We start from the raw sequence: 13,765 nt of genomic DNA on the forward strand, positions 1-13,765 counted from the left end.
GTGGTGGGCACACAGCTGGGGCACTAAAATACCTGCCCATGACTGCATTAGATGGAAGGATGAGCAAAGAAGCTTCACTGAATGCAGTAATGATAAATATTTTAACGTTGTAATGGTGTGGGAAGATGCAGACATGAAAGGGAAGATATTTATTTCTACCAGGTATAAAAGTTCAATCCAGGCTAGGCGCTAGCAACTTCAGCTCTTAGCATCATTATCAACTGAATGTTTATGTATATGTCTAAATATATATATGCATTTTTATCTGCATATTTGAGGATATCTATCTGAAAGAGAACAGCAAAGGTGCTACAAGCTATGTCCATATGAGAGTGTTTTGCTGCTGTAGTAAGAAATCTCATGTGTGCCTTTGTAAGTGGTGTTGATATACTTTAAAGCCTCATCTGTCATTAAATAGGAGGTGAATGAATAATGTGGGAAAGCGGAGCAGAGAAAGCAAACACAGGGAGCTAGTCCATACAAACAGAGCACTACTGAGATTGACTAACAAGGGGGGAAACTGTGATTTAAAAGGAAAAATACAATTACTTCTGTTTCTAAGAACTGCATTTATCCAGCCAATATTGGCTGTATAGTTTAATGGTCTGAGTGCTCCAAGCACTTTGCCAGAGCAGTTCCCAGAGCAGGAGCTGGTCTGGCTGGGGTAGTCACAGCTCCAGGGGTTGTTCTGGTGACTTCCACAGCACACCACAGCCAGAATTCAGGAAATTGTAGTTTCTATTTTCTTATAGCTATACAATTAATTTTCTTGTAGCTATTAGCCATGTCTGCAAACAGCAAGCCAAGCTCATAGATTAAGTGATTTTGCACTTCAGAGGTGTCTTAGTGTGTAAGATTGCTGCAACCTTTATTTGGGACTTATTGCTATTAAATAAAAATAGTTAATATTAATATTAATCTTTCCCAAGCATCCCCCTGGCAGAGAATCTGAGGCTTTTACGGATCATGGTCTTGCAATATTTCAGTGTGAATTTCCCAGTGAATGTTTCATTTCAGTGAGGAAAGGTGCTTCTTGCCAAAATGCTTCTCTTCCAGTGGTCAGAATATCTTCAGTGATAAAGGGAGCAGAGGAGGGGCAAGAGGGGACATGGGGAGGAAGGAACTTTTGATTCTGGTCATTTTTTGTGGCTATGCTGTTTCTCAGAGTGGTAACCTGGCTGAGTTATTAGTGTTTGTCCCAAATTAAAGGCAGGGTTATTTTACTGTCTGCATGTCTTAAAGAAACTGCTTCAGTGGAGCTGCAGTTCCATTGTCTAAAGGGCTGACCTTAAATCAATGAGGGGAACTTTTCTTGGCTTCTTTTCCTTCTGGTCCCCGAGATTTCTGAGGACTGAGTGTTGCACCTGTAGGATCCCTCTGAGGGAGAATATTTATTATTCTGTAGCATGCTCAGATCCCTCCTGTTATTTTTTGCCAAGCTCCTGCTCAAGGCAGCTTGGATTTCAGGTTGGAAACACCCGTGGGAGAGGAGACCCATGGAAACAAGGGCAGGGGGGTTGTTTTCTCTATTATGGGAACTCAGACATCCACCTGTGGAAACAGCATAAAAGGTTCCTTCTTGTCTGCTCAGGATTTGTTTCAAACCTGTGGATTACTTTTAAAGGGTCTGTGGAAAGTAACCAGGATAGACAACCCTGTTTTCAGGCTTGAGTTTATTAGAAAGGTTTCAGTCAGCAAGTTGAGAAATGTCAAAATAACAAGTTTATGATTTGGTTGGGTTTTTTCCCAGAAACCTTTCTTTGTGCCTGTGAATAAGTCCCAGTGACCTCTGTGTTGAGTCTGGGAGTATCAAAAAGCACTTCTGAAGAACATTCTCCTTGCTTTCCATCCTAAATTATCTTGCACTGCTGTGCACAATCAAGAAATGATAAAACAGGTATCTGTGCCTTGGTGTAGGAGGTGCTGATCTCTATGTCAGCTTCAGTTGGTGAAGAATTTTTGGTTTTGCCCTGTACATTTCCTTTTTTTATGAAGCAGCCAGGGCAAAAGCTTTACAGGTGGATCAATTGGCTCCATGCAGGAGGTGCCTTCCATTGCTCCTTCACCCAGCATTTTTTTCCTGTGAGAAATTTGGTGGATTGTTGCTTACACTGTATTTTGCCTCTTTTGCCCAGGACATTTGTAGCAGTGAGAGGATCTGAGGCCACATAACCTCATATTTCCGTAAGAAAACAGAAAGGGAATGTAGAAAGACAAACCAAATTTACAATTTAAGAATTACACACAGAGAAAATGGCAATCTGATCAGTTGCTTAGCTGTTTATTTGCAATAGCTAGAAGAGATCTGGGACTTAATCCCTCTTTATTGCTTTTTTTTGTGAGAGACAAAGCCCCCTGATTTTTCCTAGGAATGTACAGCAATCTGTTTTGGTAAGCTGAGATGCACCAGTCCCTGTTTACTTCATAGTTATGGACCATGTAAGCATTACATAAGTTAATAAACACATGTGCTGAGAGATTAGATATGTGTATCTCTCACTAGTCATTTTATTTAATTATAGATTTGATGAGGAAATGCACATCCTCCTGGGTCTGTAATCCCAGGGAGAAGATACTGAGCTGTGGGAGTGGGAACTCTTCTGAAAGGCTGATGCTCCTTCTGTGCAAAAGCCACCTGTGAAGCCATCATAGTCTCTGAAGATCTTTGTTTTCCAGTGGTTTCATCCAGAGTGTTTTTTTCAATTGGTTTGTTTGTTTTATCTGTGGAGCTCTAATGAAAGCTGTGGGTTTGTCACTAGGAATCTGATAGGACAGTTCTCCAGATAAGCACTGCAGCTGGGTTTGATATAACAGTTCTTAGACAGGCACTGGAGTTCCATTGAAAGCTGTTACTTCTTCCATTTCACTCCCATTTTGTGCTTCCATCTTTTTGATTCTTCTGATGTGTTGGGTTATCTCTAACTGTATGCTTCATGAGCTGTTATCCCATGTTGGATCAGGGATGATACAGAAAATGTCCAGTTTGCATCTTGAGCTGCTGCTGAGGCTGCTGCAGCCATTGCCTGAGCAGTGACGAGCCTAAATCCTGGCAATGTGGCAGAGAAAGCCATTTACAGTCAAACCTGTATGGATAGAAAGTCAGCAACACTGGCTTTTCTCAGTATGCTTTCCCCACAGATTTCTTTGTAAGTTCTGCTTGTGCTTATAAGAAATATAAGTTATGTTTGTACAAAGTTCTCTAGAATGGGAATGCTGGTGTAATTAGGTTCAAAAGTCTAAGACTAAAGAGCTGAACTGATCTCCACGAAGAAGAACTGCAGTTGCTTTGAATTTTGCCCTATAAAAGGATGCATATCCTTATTCTTAGATCTGATATCACCCTCCCTGCCCCAAGTGGGTTCCAGTTAACACTGAAGTGTGTTTGCATGAGCCATGAACCCTCTTTTATGGTACATTCAACAGCACTTGAGATATCAGTAGTTATACAAAGCAGGCACTCCAAGGCTTGGTGGGTTGTTGTGGGGTTTTTTTTTTGAGGCTCTGCAGTTGAATTTTGAGGCTTTGAAATTGTCCTTGACATGAAGAATTCCTGTATATGCTTCATAGGAGAAAATAGTTGATCTTACTGGAAACTTGTCTGAGCTCTACAACCCATGTAGCTGCTTTTGTAAAATATTTAGAGATGTGGAAAATAATAACACACTTCCTGTGGGAAGTGTTTGTCTTGCCACCCCCAATATGGGAAGCAAACAGGAAGCCTGTGCACCAAAATTGCATATTCAGAAGAAGCAACAATACTTCTTTGTGAAGAACTACCCATTAATATGTGTTTCCAGCACTTCCAACTGGAATGTGCTTGTGAAATTCCAGTGCCTTCTAAAAGCTGGTGACTTAACCCAGTTGAGCTGTCTCAGCTTTTGTCTCCCAGCACTGGGTCCCATGGCTGTTATCCCATGGTTTGTTTTAGGAGAGCTCAGATCTCTTTGTGCTTCGTTTCCTTGGCTGGGTTCTGGGCTGGACCCCTGGTCTGGATCACTGTCTTGGAGTCTGACAAGGCCCTATGGAGTGGAAGTGCAAAAGGAAGATGACAGCTGTGGGAAGCAGACTGTTCTTTTCTCATCTGTCATCAGTGTATTGCTTTGTGCAGACCACTTGTTGCTCTTTTCCCCCCTTTATTTTCATATGCTTGTGATGTACTGAACTACTGGAGGGGATTGACTTTCAGCCTTTGGTTCTGTTGATGTTTCACTGTATTGATATCTGGAGGGATTGTCCAAACATGCTTTGGAAGCTTCTCTCAATTTGTTTTTTTTTTCCAGAGCACAGAAGCTGAGCCCCATAAATAATGCAGCAGATATCATGAAGAAGCTGGAGTTGTAGAAAACGTAGTGGAAATCACTGGTTATGTCTACCAGGAAACCTGAAATAGAAATCATAGCTTAGCCAAAGAGAAGAGGCACACTAAAGGCATACAATTACTTGAATCATTCAGCAAGCTGCCTTATACAAAAGACAAGCATTCTTGTATGAGTTCTCTCCTCCTCTCTGGATTCTAGTGGTTTAGTTTTTTATTTGTAGTCACAAGTCAAGTGATACTCCAGTAGAAAGTCCTTTCTCAATACACAAAGAAATCGGGGAAGAAAGGAAATTGTAATTTTCCCTCAACCTGCTGCTTTATTTTGTTTGCTCTGCAGAGGACCCTTGTGCCACTGCCACTCAGTGGCTTTTGGAGAGTGACCCTGTTACATCCTAGGGCAGAAAATAAAACAACTAGATAGAGAAATAGGTCAGAAATTTACATAGTAAATTCTCTAAACTGACCATTTGTCTTTAATCCTGTGTAATGAGGGATAAGGAAATTCACAGCACAGCAAGATTATGACTAACATTACGTGACCTCAATAGAAACCATTTAGAAATCTGAGATGTCAAGGGAGTAATTTAACACTAATATTAGAGATGGAAAAGTGATACTTTGGCCAAATACATGATGCCTTCCATAGGCTGCTTAACAATGTGGAAATACTGGAATAATGTTTATTTGCTTGCATTTTTCAGTCAGGGTTGGTGATGTTTCTTTCCATAGTGTACTTTTCTTTAGCAGATTTAGGATTACAAATGGGAGCTGCTTTTACTGTGCTTTGCTTTGCCCATCTGCTGCTCCTGTCAGAAATGACCAAGAAAGGACCTTTTTTTGCTCTTTGAGAAAAGTGACTGACACACGAATGCCAGGGATTTCCATGAAATACACTGCATGTTGCCATCACAATATTGAACCAGACATAATTTTCCTGCTGAGTAGCCACAATTCATTGTCTGGACAAGAAAACTAAAGCCTGAACTGAGGCTGACATACTCAGGTTGACATTTGTTGTTTGTAAGTCTTTTGAATTAACTGCTGTGCTGCAGGAGCAGGTGTGTCTTGGACAGGTCACTTAGTGGCATTTGGAGTGAACTGTGAATAATTTATTGGACTGGGAGTCATAAATAGCTACTTTCTAGTCTCCAGAGAAAAATTAATACGCTCCAGAACCTGGAAAGAAGATTTAACAGAAGCTTTTACTATGGGGCTTTTGAATAATGTAGCACTGGTAATAGCTTTGAACACAAATAATTTGTTTAATGGGATGTTCACAATTCCTTGAGATTTCATGGATAAAATAATGCAAACTGGCAAAATGGTGACAAAGTTCATAGCAATTCCTGTCAGCTTCTTGCCACCGGAAAAAAGCAGTCATTGCTGCCATACATATCAGATCACTTACCAAGTGAGTCATTTTTTCAGTGTACTCTTGATGCAGCTGCAGAAATTACTTTTCAGCTGTCACAAGAGGCTGATGTTCCTTTCTGACCCTACCTTTTATATTGCTCCCTTTGCATAACTCATCCATACCATAGGTCTGGAAACTCCCTGATTCCTCTCCTTGATGCTCCCAAACACTTGTCACCAGTTTCCAAACCACCACCTTTGCCCCAGCCAGCTTTCAGAGCCTCTCTCACCTGTGATGGGGGGCCCGATGAGCAGGGTGATGCTCTCTAGGATGGTGAAGAGCCCTAGAGCACTGGAGAACCTCTCCATCTCCACCACATCCATCAGCACCTGGAAGGTGAGCGCCCCGACCCCGCTCATGGCTATGCTGAGGATGACACAGTAGAGGATGAGCACGCTGAACTGGGCTGAAATGACACAGATGAAGTTGCTGAGCCCGTAGAGGAGCGTGGCCAGGCTGAACAAGTAGATGCGCCGCCCTGAGAAGATTCTGTGTCCTGAGAGCAGCCCCGTGACAGGGCGGATGAAGATGTTGATGAGGCCGATGATGGAGATGAGGAGGGCTGCCCTGTGCTCCTCCACCCCGTTGTGGATGGCGTAAGGCACAAGGTAGACATGGGGTAAGGCAAACCCCATCATCATCCAGGTCACTCCAATAGTGTAAATCTGGTAGCCTTTGTTTTGACAGAAGATGTCAAAAGCCAGGTACTTCTGCAGCATCTGGAAGCATTTTGTCCTTGTGGTGTGCTGCTGGAGTGTGGGGTGGTGAGGAGTTTCTCCATTGGACAGCTGTGCCTCTTCTGCTTTGCTCCCTGGCTCCTCTTCAGGCTTGGCAGACTCTAGAAGTGACTCTGATGCCAGCTGAATGGGTCTCATGATGGCTCCACAAACACAGCAGTTCAGTAGAATTCCTCCAAAGATGAGGAAGGTGTTTCTCCAGCCCATCTTGTCCAGCAGGTACTGAGAGAGCAGCGGCCACAGTGTGAAGCCCAGGGAGACACCGGTGGAGGCCACGGCGTTGGCCAGGGTTCGCCACCGTACAAAGTAGTAGCCCAGCATGGTCACTCCTGCCTGGAAGCTGAAACATGATCCCAGACCTAAAGAGAGAATAAATGATCCTTTTGGTGTTGTCTTAAAGGGTGAAAAGAGCCCAAATTCAGGGTGTACCCACAGATTACTTCATCTGCCACTGCAGCATTTTCTGACCTGCCAGGCCAGGGATTGATTAGTACTCAGAAACCCCACACCAGGGATGAAGGAGGATGTGTGTGAATTAAACTATTTGTTTTCTTGGGTATAGTAAATGTACTGATCTAAACTGACATTTTTCTGGGACACACTGCAATTCCTAAAGTTGTTATGGAATTGTTCATTAAAAACTTGGGGCTTATACCGCATGCAACAAGCAGTGCTGCTTTCCTGATGCTTTCATCAGGGCTCAAGGAATTGCTTGTTTTTCTCACTATGCAGTGGACACTGCTTAACTTGCAAAATCCAGCAGGATTGATTCCAGAGTAAGGAATTCATTTTTCTGTGTTATTAAAAACCAAGAGTTGAACGTCAGTTGCGTAGGAGAAATATTTGGAAAGGAAAAGTTCCCATCTGTTACTTCTGTTCAAAACCAACAGGGTCTTTTTTAGAAAAAGATGTCTCCATTCTTCCCCAGCTTGGGAGTGGTAAAATACAAGCCCAGGGAGCCTGGGAAGGACATTATCCCAACACATTATGTTCCAAGATTGGAAAAACAACAAAAACCCCTCCCTTCTTGAAGGACAAAAGTCTGAGAAGCTACAAAAAAGAACAGACATCCTTTTCCTCCATTTTCCCCTCTGGAGACCTGTAGCTTTTTCCAGAGAGAAGCACTTCCCAGCGAGCTTGAGTGGGTGAGGTGTGTGCTAAAGGGGTGTGGAGGCCAAGTCTAGTGGCTGTAGGATTTCTGCAGTGCTGGGAGGCTGATGAGTTCTCACATTTCACAGATGAGTGGAAAAATGTGACTACCCAGTGAGGGCTCTCCCATTTCCCATCTGCAGCACAGCAGCTGAGTTCCCTGCTCTGCAGTACGTACCAGTGATGAGGCCAGCTGTGAGGAACAGCTGGCTGATGGACTGGCAGAAGGAGCTGGACACCATCCCCAGCCCGCTGAGCAGCCCACCCAGCATCACCACAAACCTGCAGCCAAAGCGCTTCACCAGGATGCTGCAGAGGGGCCCTGGAAGCAGAGCACAAAAGGGGAAGCTGTTAGGGAGGAAAGAAGTGCTTTGTACCTGCTGGATTGCTGCAATTATCAAATGATGTACTAGAGACCCTGAGGGTTGTCCCAGCAGGTTAATATAGTAAGGGAGACAGGAAGAGAAAATATATTCCATGATCCTCCCAAGTGCTTGACCAGCTTGTTGGCTGAGGGGGAGTCTGTGATCTGCTGGGATTTTGACTATCAAGTAGGATGTGATGGATTTTCATTAAAACCACTGGAAATGGACTTCTGGTGAATTTCATGAGACTGTGATAAATTACTTTTTTGTTAATGACATTTAACATCCATCATTTTGGGGCAGGGAAAGATGAGTTCACACCTGCAGCCCACCAGTGGGAATGCTTCTCTCTGCATGCTCTGGCAGAAGAGGATTTGAAGACAGTTTCTTTTCCTGTTCCCTCGAGGATCCTCAAGGTTTTCCAGGTTTTATTAACTTTTTTCCCAATTCTGAACATTTATGGCTAAAGAAGCAAATGCAAAATGACTTAAGCTGCAGAATTAGGAGTCAGTCAGTGTAGGGAATATAACCTGTGGCATTTTGTGATTTTGTGATCTGAATCAACGTCTGGTTTGAAATAAAATCCACACAATCAAGTGTGGAACAGTGGAACATTATAAAAATTAGGAGTGCAGCTGTCTGTATTTTGATCTGCTTGGGAGATTTTGCCTCAGACTTCACTGGCCTTTGAAAAAGCGTCTAGCAAATGTGACTGGATTATTTTTCCTCCTGCTGAAGACATTAAGGATTAACTAGCTGTTTAACTAGCCCAAGAAGGCATAAATTGAACGTTACTTGGCTCTAAAAACCATGAGGGTTTTTTGTGATTAGTTCCTGGTTACTTGTTGTCTGGGTTTCAAATGTTATTTCTCACTTGCCTGGGGCTTTTGTGCTTTCTTTTGCAAGAATAATATCAACAAAAGTGCTGCATTTGCATGAGTTAGTGCAGAGTGTTCTGTGTACGTGGATCTCTAGGAGCAGGAACCTGTAAGGGCCTGAAATCCTCTTTTGGAGACAGATGTAGGACCCTGAGGTCTCTCAAATGATCTTATAACAAAATAATCGTTAATGGCTTTTACCTAGGAACGTAGCACTGATAATGGGATATGTTTGACCAAGTTATGAGCTATTGTTTGCCCTGTGCCCTTCCTCATTTCCTACCATAGCTCTCCTGCATGGAACATTCTCCCAGCACTGCTCTGAGAACAGGCTCTCCATTTCCCTTCCTCTTCCAATTTTTGTGACTAATAATTTTTTTCCCCTTTCAATTCCTCTGAATTAAAAACAATAAAAATGAAGAAAAGAGAGTGACACCTCTAAGAGGTACTGTGATAACAGCACACAATTCTGGGAAAGATTTAAGTGCTGAAATGATGCATGTAACCAGAGAACCTGAATCAAGTAAAGCCTGGCCCCCTCCAAAGGAGGTCAGAAGTTGCAGCAAAAGCCATATGTGCTTTGATCTCTGTTTATTTTGTTGTTTTCTCCTTCTGGTTTTTGTTACTGCTGCCTTGTGCTACTGAGGGACACAAACAAGCCCTCCTGTGCTGTGACACACTCTAGACTACTCCTGCAAGCAGTACAACTCTGGCTGTGCCCTGACAAATTCTATTGTGAATATCAACACAAGGCTATTCTTTCCTTATCTAATGTATAACTTTTGCATCTATGCATTGGCTGGCTTTGTATTACCTTTTACTGTGGTTCTAGCCTCCTACAATTACTTCATTAAAGATGACAAGATAACTGACATTCCTGTGGATACTGCCAGAGTTATCCTTCCTGGACATTCTGGGACCAAGCTGCTTCTGACACCATTTCTCAAAAAGTCAGCAGGTTGGATCCTTCCCATAATCACAGAAGGATCACAGGGACTGGAAAGCAGGATGGGGAATGCCCAACAGCTTCCAAATTCCAGGCCCTGAGGATACTGCTCTATTTCTGCTGACTCTCAGTGGTGATTCATCCCCTTGTCTTTTCCATCATCATCTCTTTCTTTCATCTTTTTAGATCTGCACCTTGATATTCTGGACCTGGCTGTTTCTGCTGAGGTGCAAACTCTCAATTTCATGCAGGTGACTCTGCCATATCCTGCACAGGACAGACTGAACCTGCCATAGCCTTTGCATCAGCATGACTCAGGGCTCTGGGGTTGTTTTTTTCTTTATAATCTAGTATCAGCTTTCACCAGCATTGCAAGGGAGCAGGAATGAACTCAGAGAGAAGCTCAGATACAAGGGCAACACTGAGAACTTTCCTTCTGTTGCCTGGTAGGGTTCAGGTTGTCTGTTTATCAAATAAGCACAGGATTTGTATGGGTCACAATGCACAGACCACTCATTGGGAAGTCCTTGAGCTTCTGGGGATTTACTTTTCTCCCTGCAGAAGAACAATCCCCACATCTGTGTGTGGAATCTGGGACCACTGCCCTGTGCTGCTCCCATGTTTTATTTCAAGGGGAAAATCAGTGACTTACTCCACTATCCACTGGGCACAAGGCTCTTTCACCCCTGCAGCCAGAGCCTTACCCAAATTCTGCACTGATCCAGCCCTGCTCACATCCACCCCAATGCCAGCATAGGTGTGCACTCCATGCCACTGCCCAAGGAGCTGCTTTTAAGGCTTTGCCTCAGCTGGCAGCTCTGAGGAGCTCAGCTTTTGGCATCTCTTCAGCCACGAAGAACACAGCTGTCATGTGGCACTTGGAAGGAGATGTGCTCTTGTGGACAAGATGAACTAAGAAAGCACCAGAGCTCCAGCACTGTGCTGGCTTATTCAAAGAGCTTCTTTGAGAAATAACTATGTTCTTGCTGATCTGGAAAAATTGGGCTGAGAAGGGGATTTGCCTTCTTTGACCAAGGGTCTTGGCTGACTCTGAGAGTGGCAAAAGGGAGCATGGAATCTGTGGACATTTAGATTTGTCTGTGGGATCCAAGTGGCTTGGAGATGCTGTGTACTGCCAAACAGCCACTCTGCTTGGACCTCCCAGTCCCTTCCACCCCCTGCCTTAATGAAATGCTGAAAGCATCCTTGTTACATCCACCCAGCAGCAGCAGCACAGGGCAGGAGGTGGAGGAGGCCATTCCCTGCAATCACTCACCCCCTCCATGCAGCACGGCCACCATGATGGATGGGAACCACGATGTCTGGCTGTTGCTGGCCTGGAACTCGTGCTGGAGGTCCGTGAAGAAGACACCAATGCAGCAGGGGAAGCCCAGAGTCAGCCCCTGCAGCACCACTGCAGCCAGCAGCACCATCCATGCCCAGCCCTGGTCCTGGGGCTTGGCAGCTCCACGTCCTGCTGCTTCTCCTTGGGACATGATAGCTCCGTTCTGCTCTGAGCCAGCCTGCTGGGGAAGGGAGTGCAGCTACCATGCAACCCTCAGCCCAGCAAACAGCCCTTCAGGGAACAGCTGCTGGTGTTCCTGAGGCTCAGAGCACTGCTGTGTCCCACACCTTTCCCAGCTGACACTCTTGACTTTTTGCTCTGCATTTCTTCCAGCACCTCCCTTCCTTCTCACTACAGGATCCTGGCACCAGATTGCTTAAGAAACCACTGCCTTCTCCTTTTATATTTCACAAGACTGTGACCACGGCCAGGTAGAGGACAGGACCACACCTCCTCTGAGGTAGGAATTGGCTTTACCCGGTTCCGCCCTTATTTTCCCTTTCACCTGCTTTCATCATATGGAGTCCCCTTGCTGGCAATTGTTAAGGTCACTCAGTCCCTGTGCCAAGAAGGAAAAGGTTCAAATCCCAGGTAAAATAGAAACCTATATAGGTTGCTTTCACAGCAGAGCTCAGTGTGAACCTTTCAGGAAAACTACACCTTCCTACACAGTGTTAGTGGTGAAAAAACATTTTAAAAGCCATTAATTAATACTAGAATCCAGTGATGGTAGATAGGCTTTTGCTTTAACCTTTCTAGACCTAGAGCTGCTTCTAAGAGATCCCAGTTTGGATTTCTCTGAGACTGACAGCATGGAATAGCGTTCCCCATCCTCTCCACATGAATAAACATGCATAAAATAATAATCTCTGGCAGCTGGATGAGCTCAGAAAGAGTGCCCATAAGGTCACTGCACAGCGCAATATTTACTTAGCACTCAAAGAGTGTTTTTTCCCCTAAAACAACATCCACATTTAAGTTTTGTGTGCAGCTTTAGGGATGAATAATAGTTTGATTTTGCTCATTATTTCAAAAATGCCACGGTGGCAGAAAGTTAGTTCCGTACCTGAGGCTGAGAGCAGGATTTGTGGAGCGGAGGGCGGCGCCGCGTGGCTGCGGCTCATCCCCTGTGAGCTGCTCATGGCCCATGCTCAGACCCCTCTGCTTCAGGAGCAACCACAGCCTTTGATGAAGCCTTTTGCAATATTAACCTAGGCATCATTTCTGTAAACAGGGCTCTTATGCTGGCTGGCTCACAGCCAGAAAACGGGGGAAAAAAAATTAAATAAAGGCTGGGAGCAGAGGGGGCCCGTGGGAAGGGGCTCTGAGATGCAAATCACGGTGGTGGTGCTCAGCACACTTTAATCTTTTGTCCACTTTAGCTGGGTGTAGATAATGCAACTAATTCAAGGGCTTGTCTCTGTGGTGTGAATTAGCTGGATGACAGCCTAAAACCTCTCCCCGGCAACAGCAAACCTGCAAAAAAAGGCAGAAGCACAGCTCTTCTCTGTTCCCAGCTGCCCTGTTCAACTTTTGTGTTTGTCCAGCAGATTCCTGGCTCTCCTCACATCTCCCTGGGCGCCTGCTTGCAGGGGAGGACTCTCCAGTTGGGCTTCAGACCCCATGGCTTTCATCCACCTTGTGCCCCTGGCTGCAGGACACCTTTTCCCCTGGGCAGCCCGACCTGCACAGTCTCTGCAGGACCTGGGGATGTGCTGCCAGGTGCCACACCACCTCCTCTCTGCCTCCTCTCTGCCTCCTCTCTGCCTCCTGCCTGCACAAAGGTAAAGCAACAAGTTTTTTCCAGCTCTGGCTTAGCTGGCTGTGCCACACCGAGCATCAGCAGTGCCACAAACCCTGGGATTAACCCTTCCAAGGCATGCAGATAGGATGGACAGTGTGAAAGTGGAGGGCTGCTGTGTGTTGTCCTGCTCCGAAGGGCTTGGTGCTCTCAGGAAACCTGCCCTTGGTGTAGGGCAGTGAACGTGACAGGGACACCTGCGACACACAGGCAGATTTTCACACGTATGTGATCATCCCAGATTAGCAGGGTTGGGAATGAGGCTGGAGTTCACAGCGATAGCCACACCTGGGTGCCTCCTGCAAACAGTGTGCTTTTGTTGGGAGGTGAACAGTGCAAAGGTGCTTCTCTCTACCAGCCTGTGGAGCACCTGAGGACACATGAATGCCCTGGATGGGACATAGGGAGCAGCTGCTTGTTTCAGTCTTTCTCTCCAGCCACTCTCTGTCAGCCACTGTCTGCTCTGATAAGTTGATCCTCTCCTGTTCATGTCTGAATGTTGTTTCTTCTTCCAGTGATCCCCAAGACATCAGCATTCAAACCTTGGATTTATTTCTCTAGCTGTTGTGGAGCAGCCCTGGTGGCTGTTCATGGCAGCAGACCAGGAGTGCTCACACAGTGACTCTCCCTTCTTCTTCTGTGCCTCAGTTTCCTTCAGCTCTGATGGGGGACAAACAGCTGCTGGCATTAGGGCTCCTGGCTGCTCCCTGCAAGGACAGGGAGCCCTTTATGCCAAGAGACATAGAGCCCTGGGGCATTTATGTAGCTCACCTCAAAGGAAGAGGTTTATATTTGACAAACTCAGGTTTATG

General features: G+C 45.1%; 1 protein-coding gene across 1 annotated transcript; it reads right to left on the reverse strand.

Moving 5' to 3' along the window:
• Positions 1-1,309: 1,309 nt before the first annotated feature.
• SLC16A5 (solute carrier family 16 member 5) lies at positions 1,310-11,550 on the reverse strand. The gene is made up of 4 exons (XM_079323841.1): positions 11,084-11,550; positions 7,797-7,940; positions 5,962-6,828; positions 1,310-4,381 (listed from the first exon to the last, which is right to left on the reverse strand). The coding sequence occupies exons 1-4, from the start codon at positions 11,301-11,303 to the stop codon at positions 4,140-4,142; spliced, it is 1,473 nt and encodes a 490-aa protein (XP_079179967.1). The 5' UTR covers positions 11,304-11,550; the 3' UTR covers positions 1,310-4,139.
• Positions 11,551-13,765: the final 2,215 nt, after the last annotated feature.

The sequence above is a fragment of the Erithacus rubecula genome, assembly GCF_903797595.1.
Source record: "Erithacus rubecula genome assembly, chromosome: 20".
NCBI lineage: Eukaryota > Metazoa > Chordata > Aves > Passeriformes > Muscicapidae > Erithacus > Erithacus rubecula.

What these genes read in the sequence shown, in the direction of transcription:
- SLC16A5 (XM_079323841.1), bottom strand. Translation starts at nt 11,303, where the DNA reads ATGTCCCAAGGAGAAGCAGCAGGACGTGGAGCTGCCAAGCCCCAGGAC. An exon ending in CACAGCTGGCCTCATCACTG is followed by an intron (nt 6,829 to 7,796) that starts GTACGTACTGCA and finishes TTCTCTCTTTAG; the next exon opens with GTCTGGGATCATGTTTCAGC. An exon ending in CATCGGGCCCCCCATCACAG is followed by an intron (nt 4,382 to 5,961) that starts GTGAGAGAGGCT and finishes TTTCTATTTCAG; the next exon opens with GTTTCCTGGTAGACATAACC.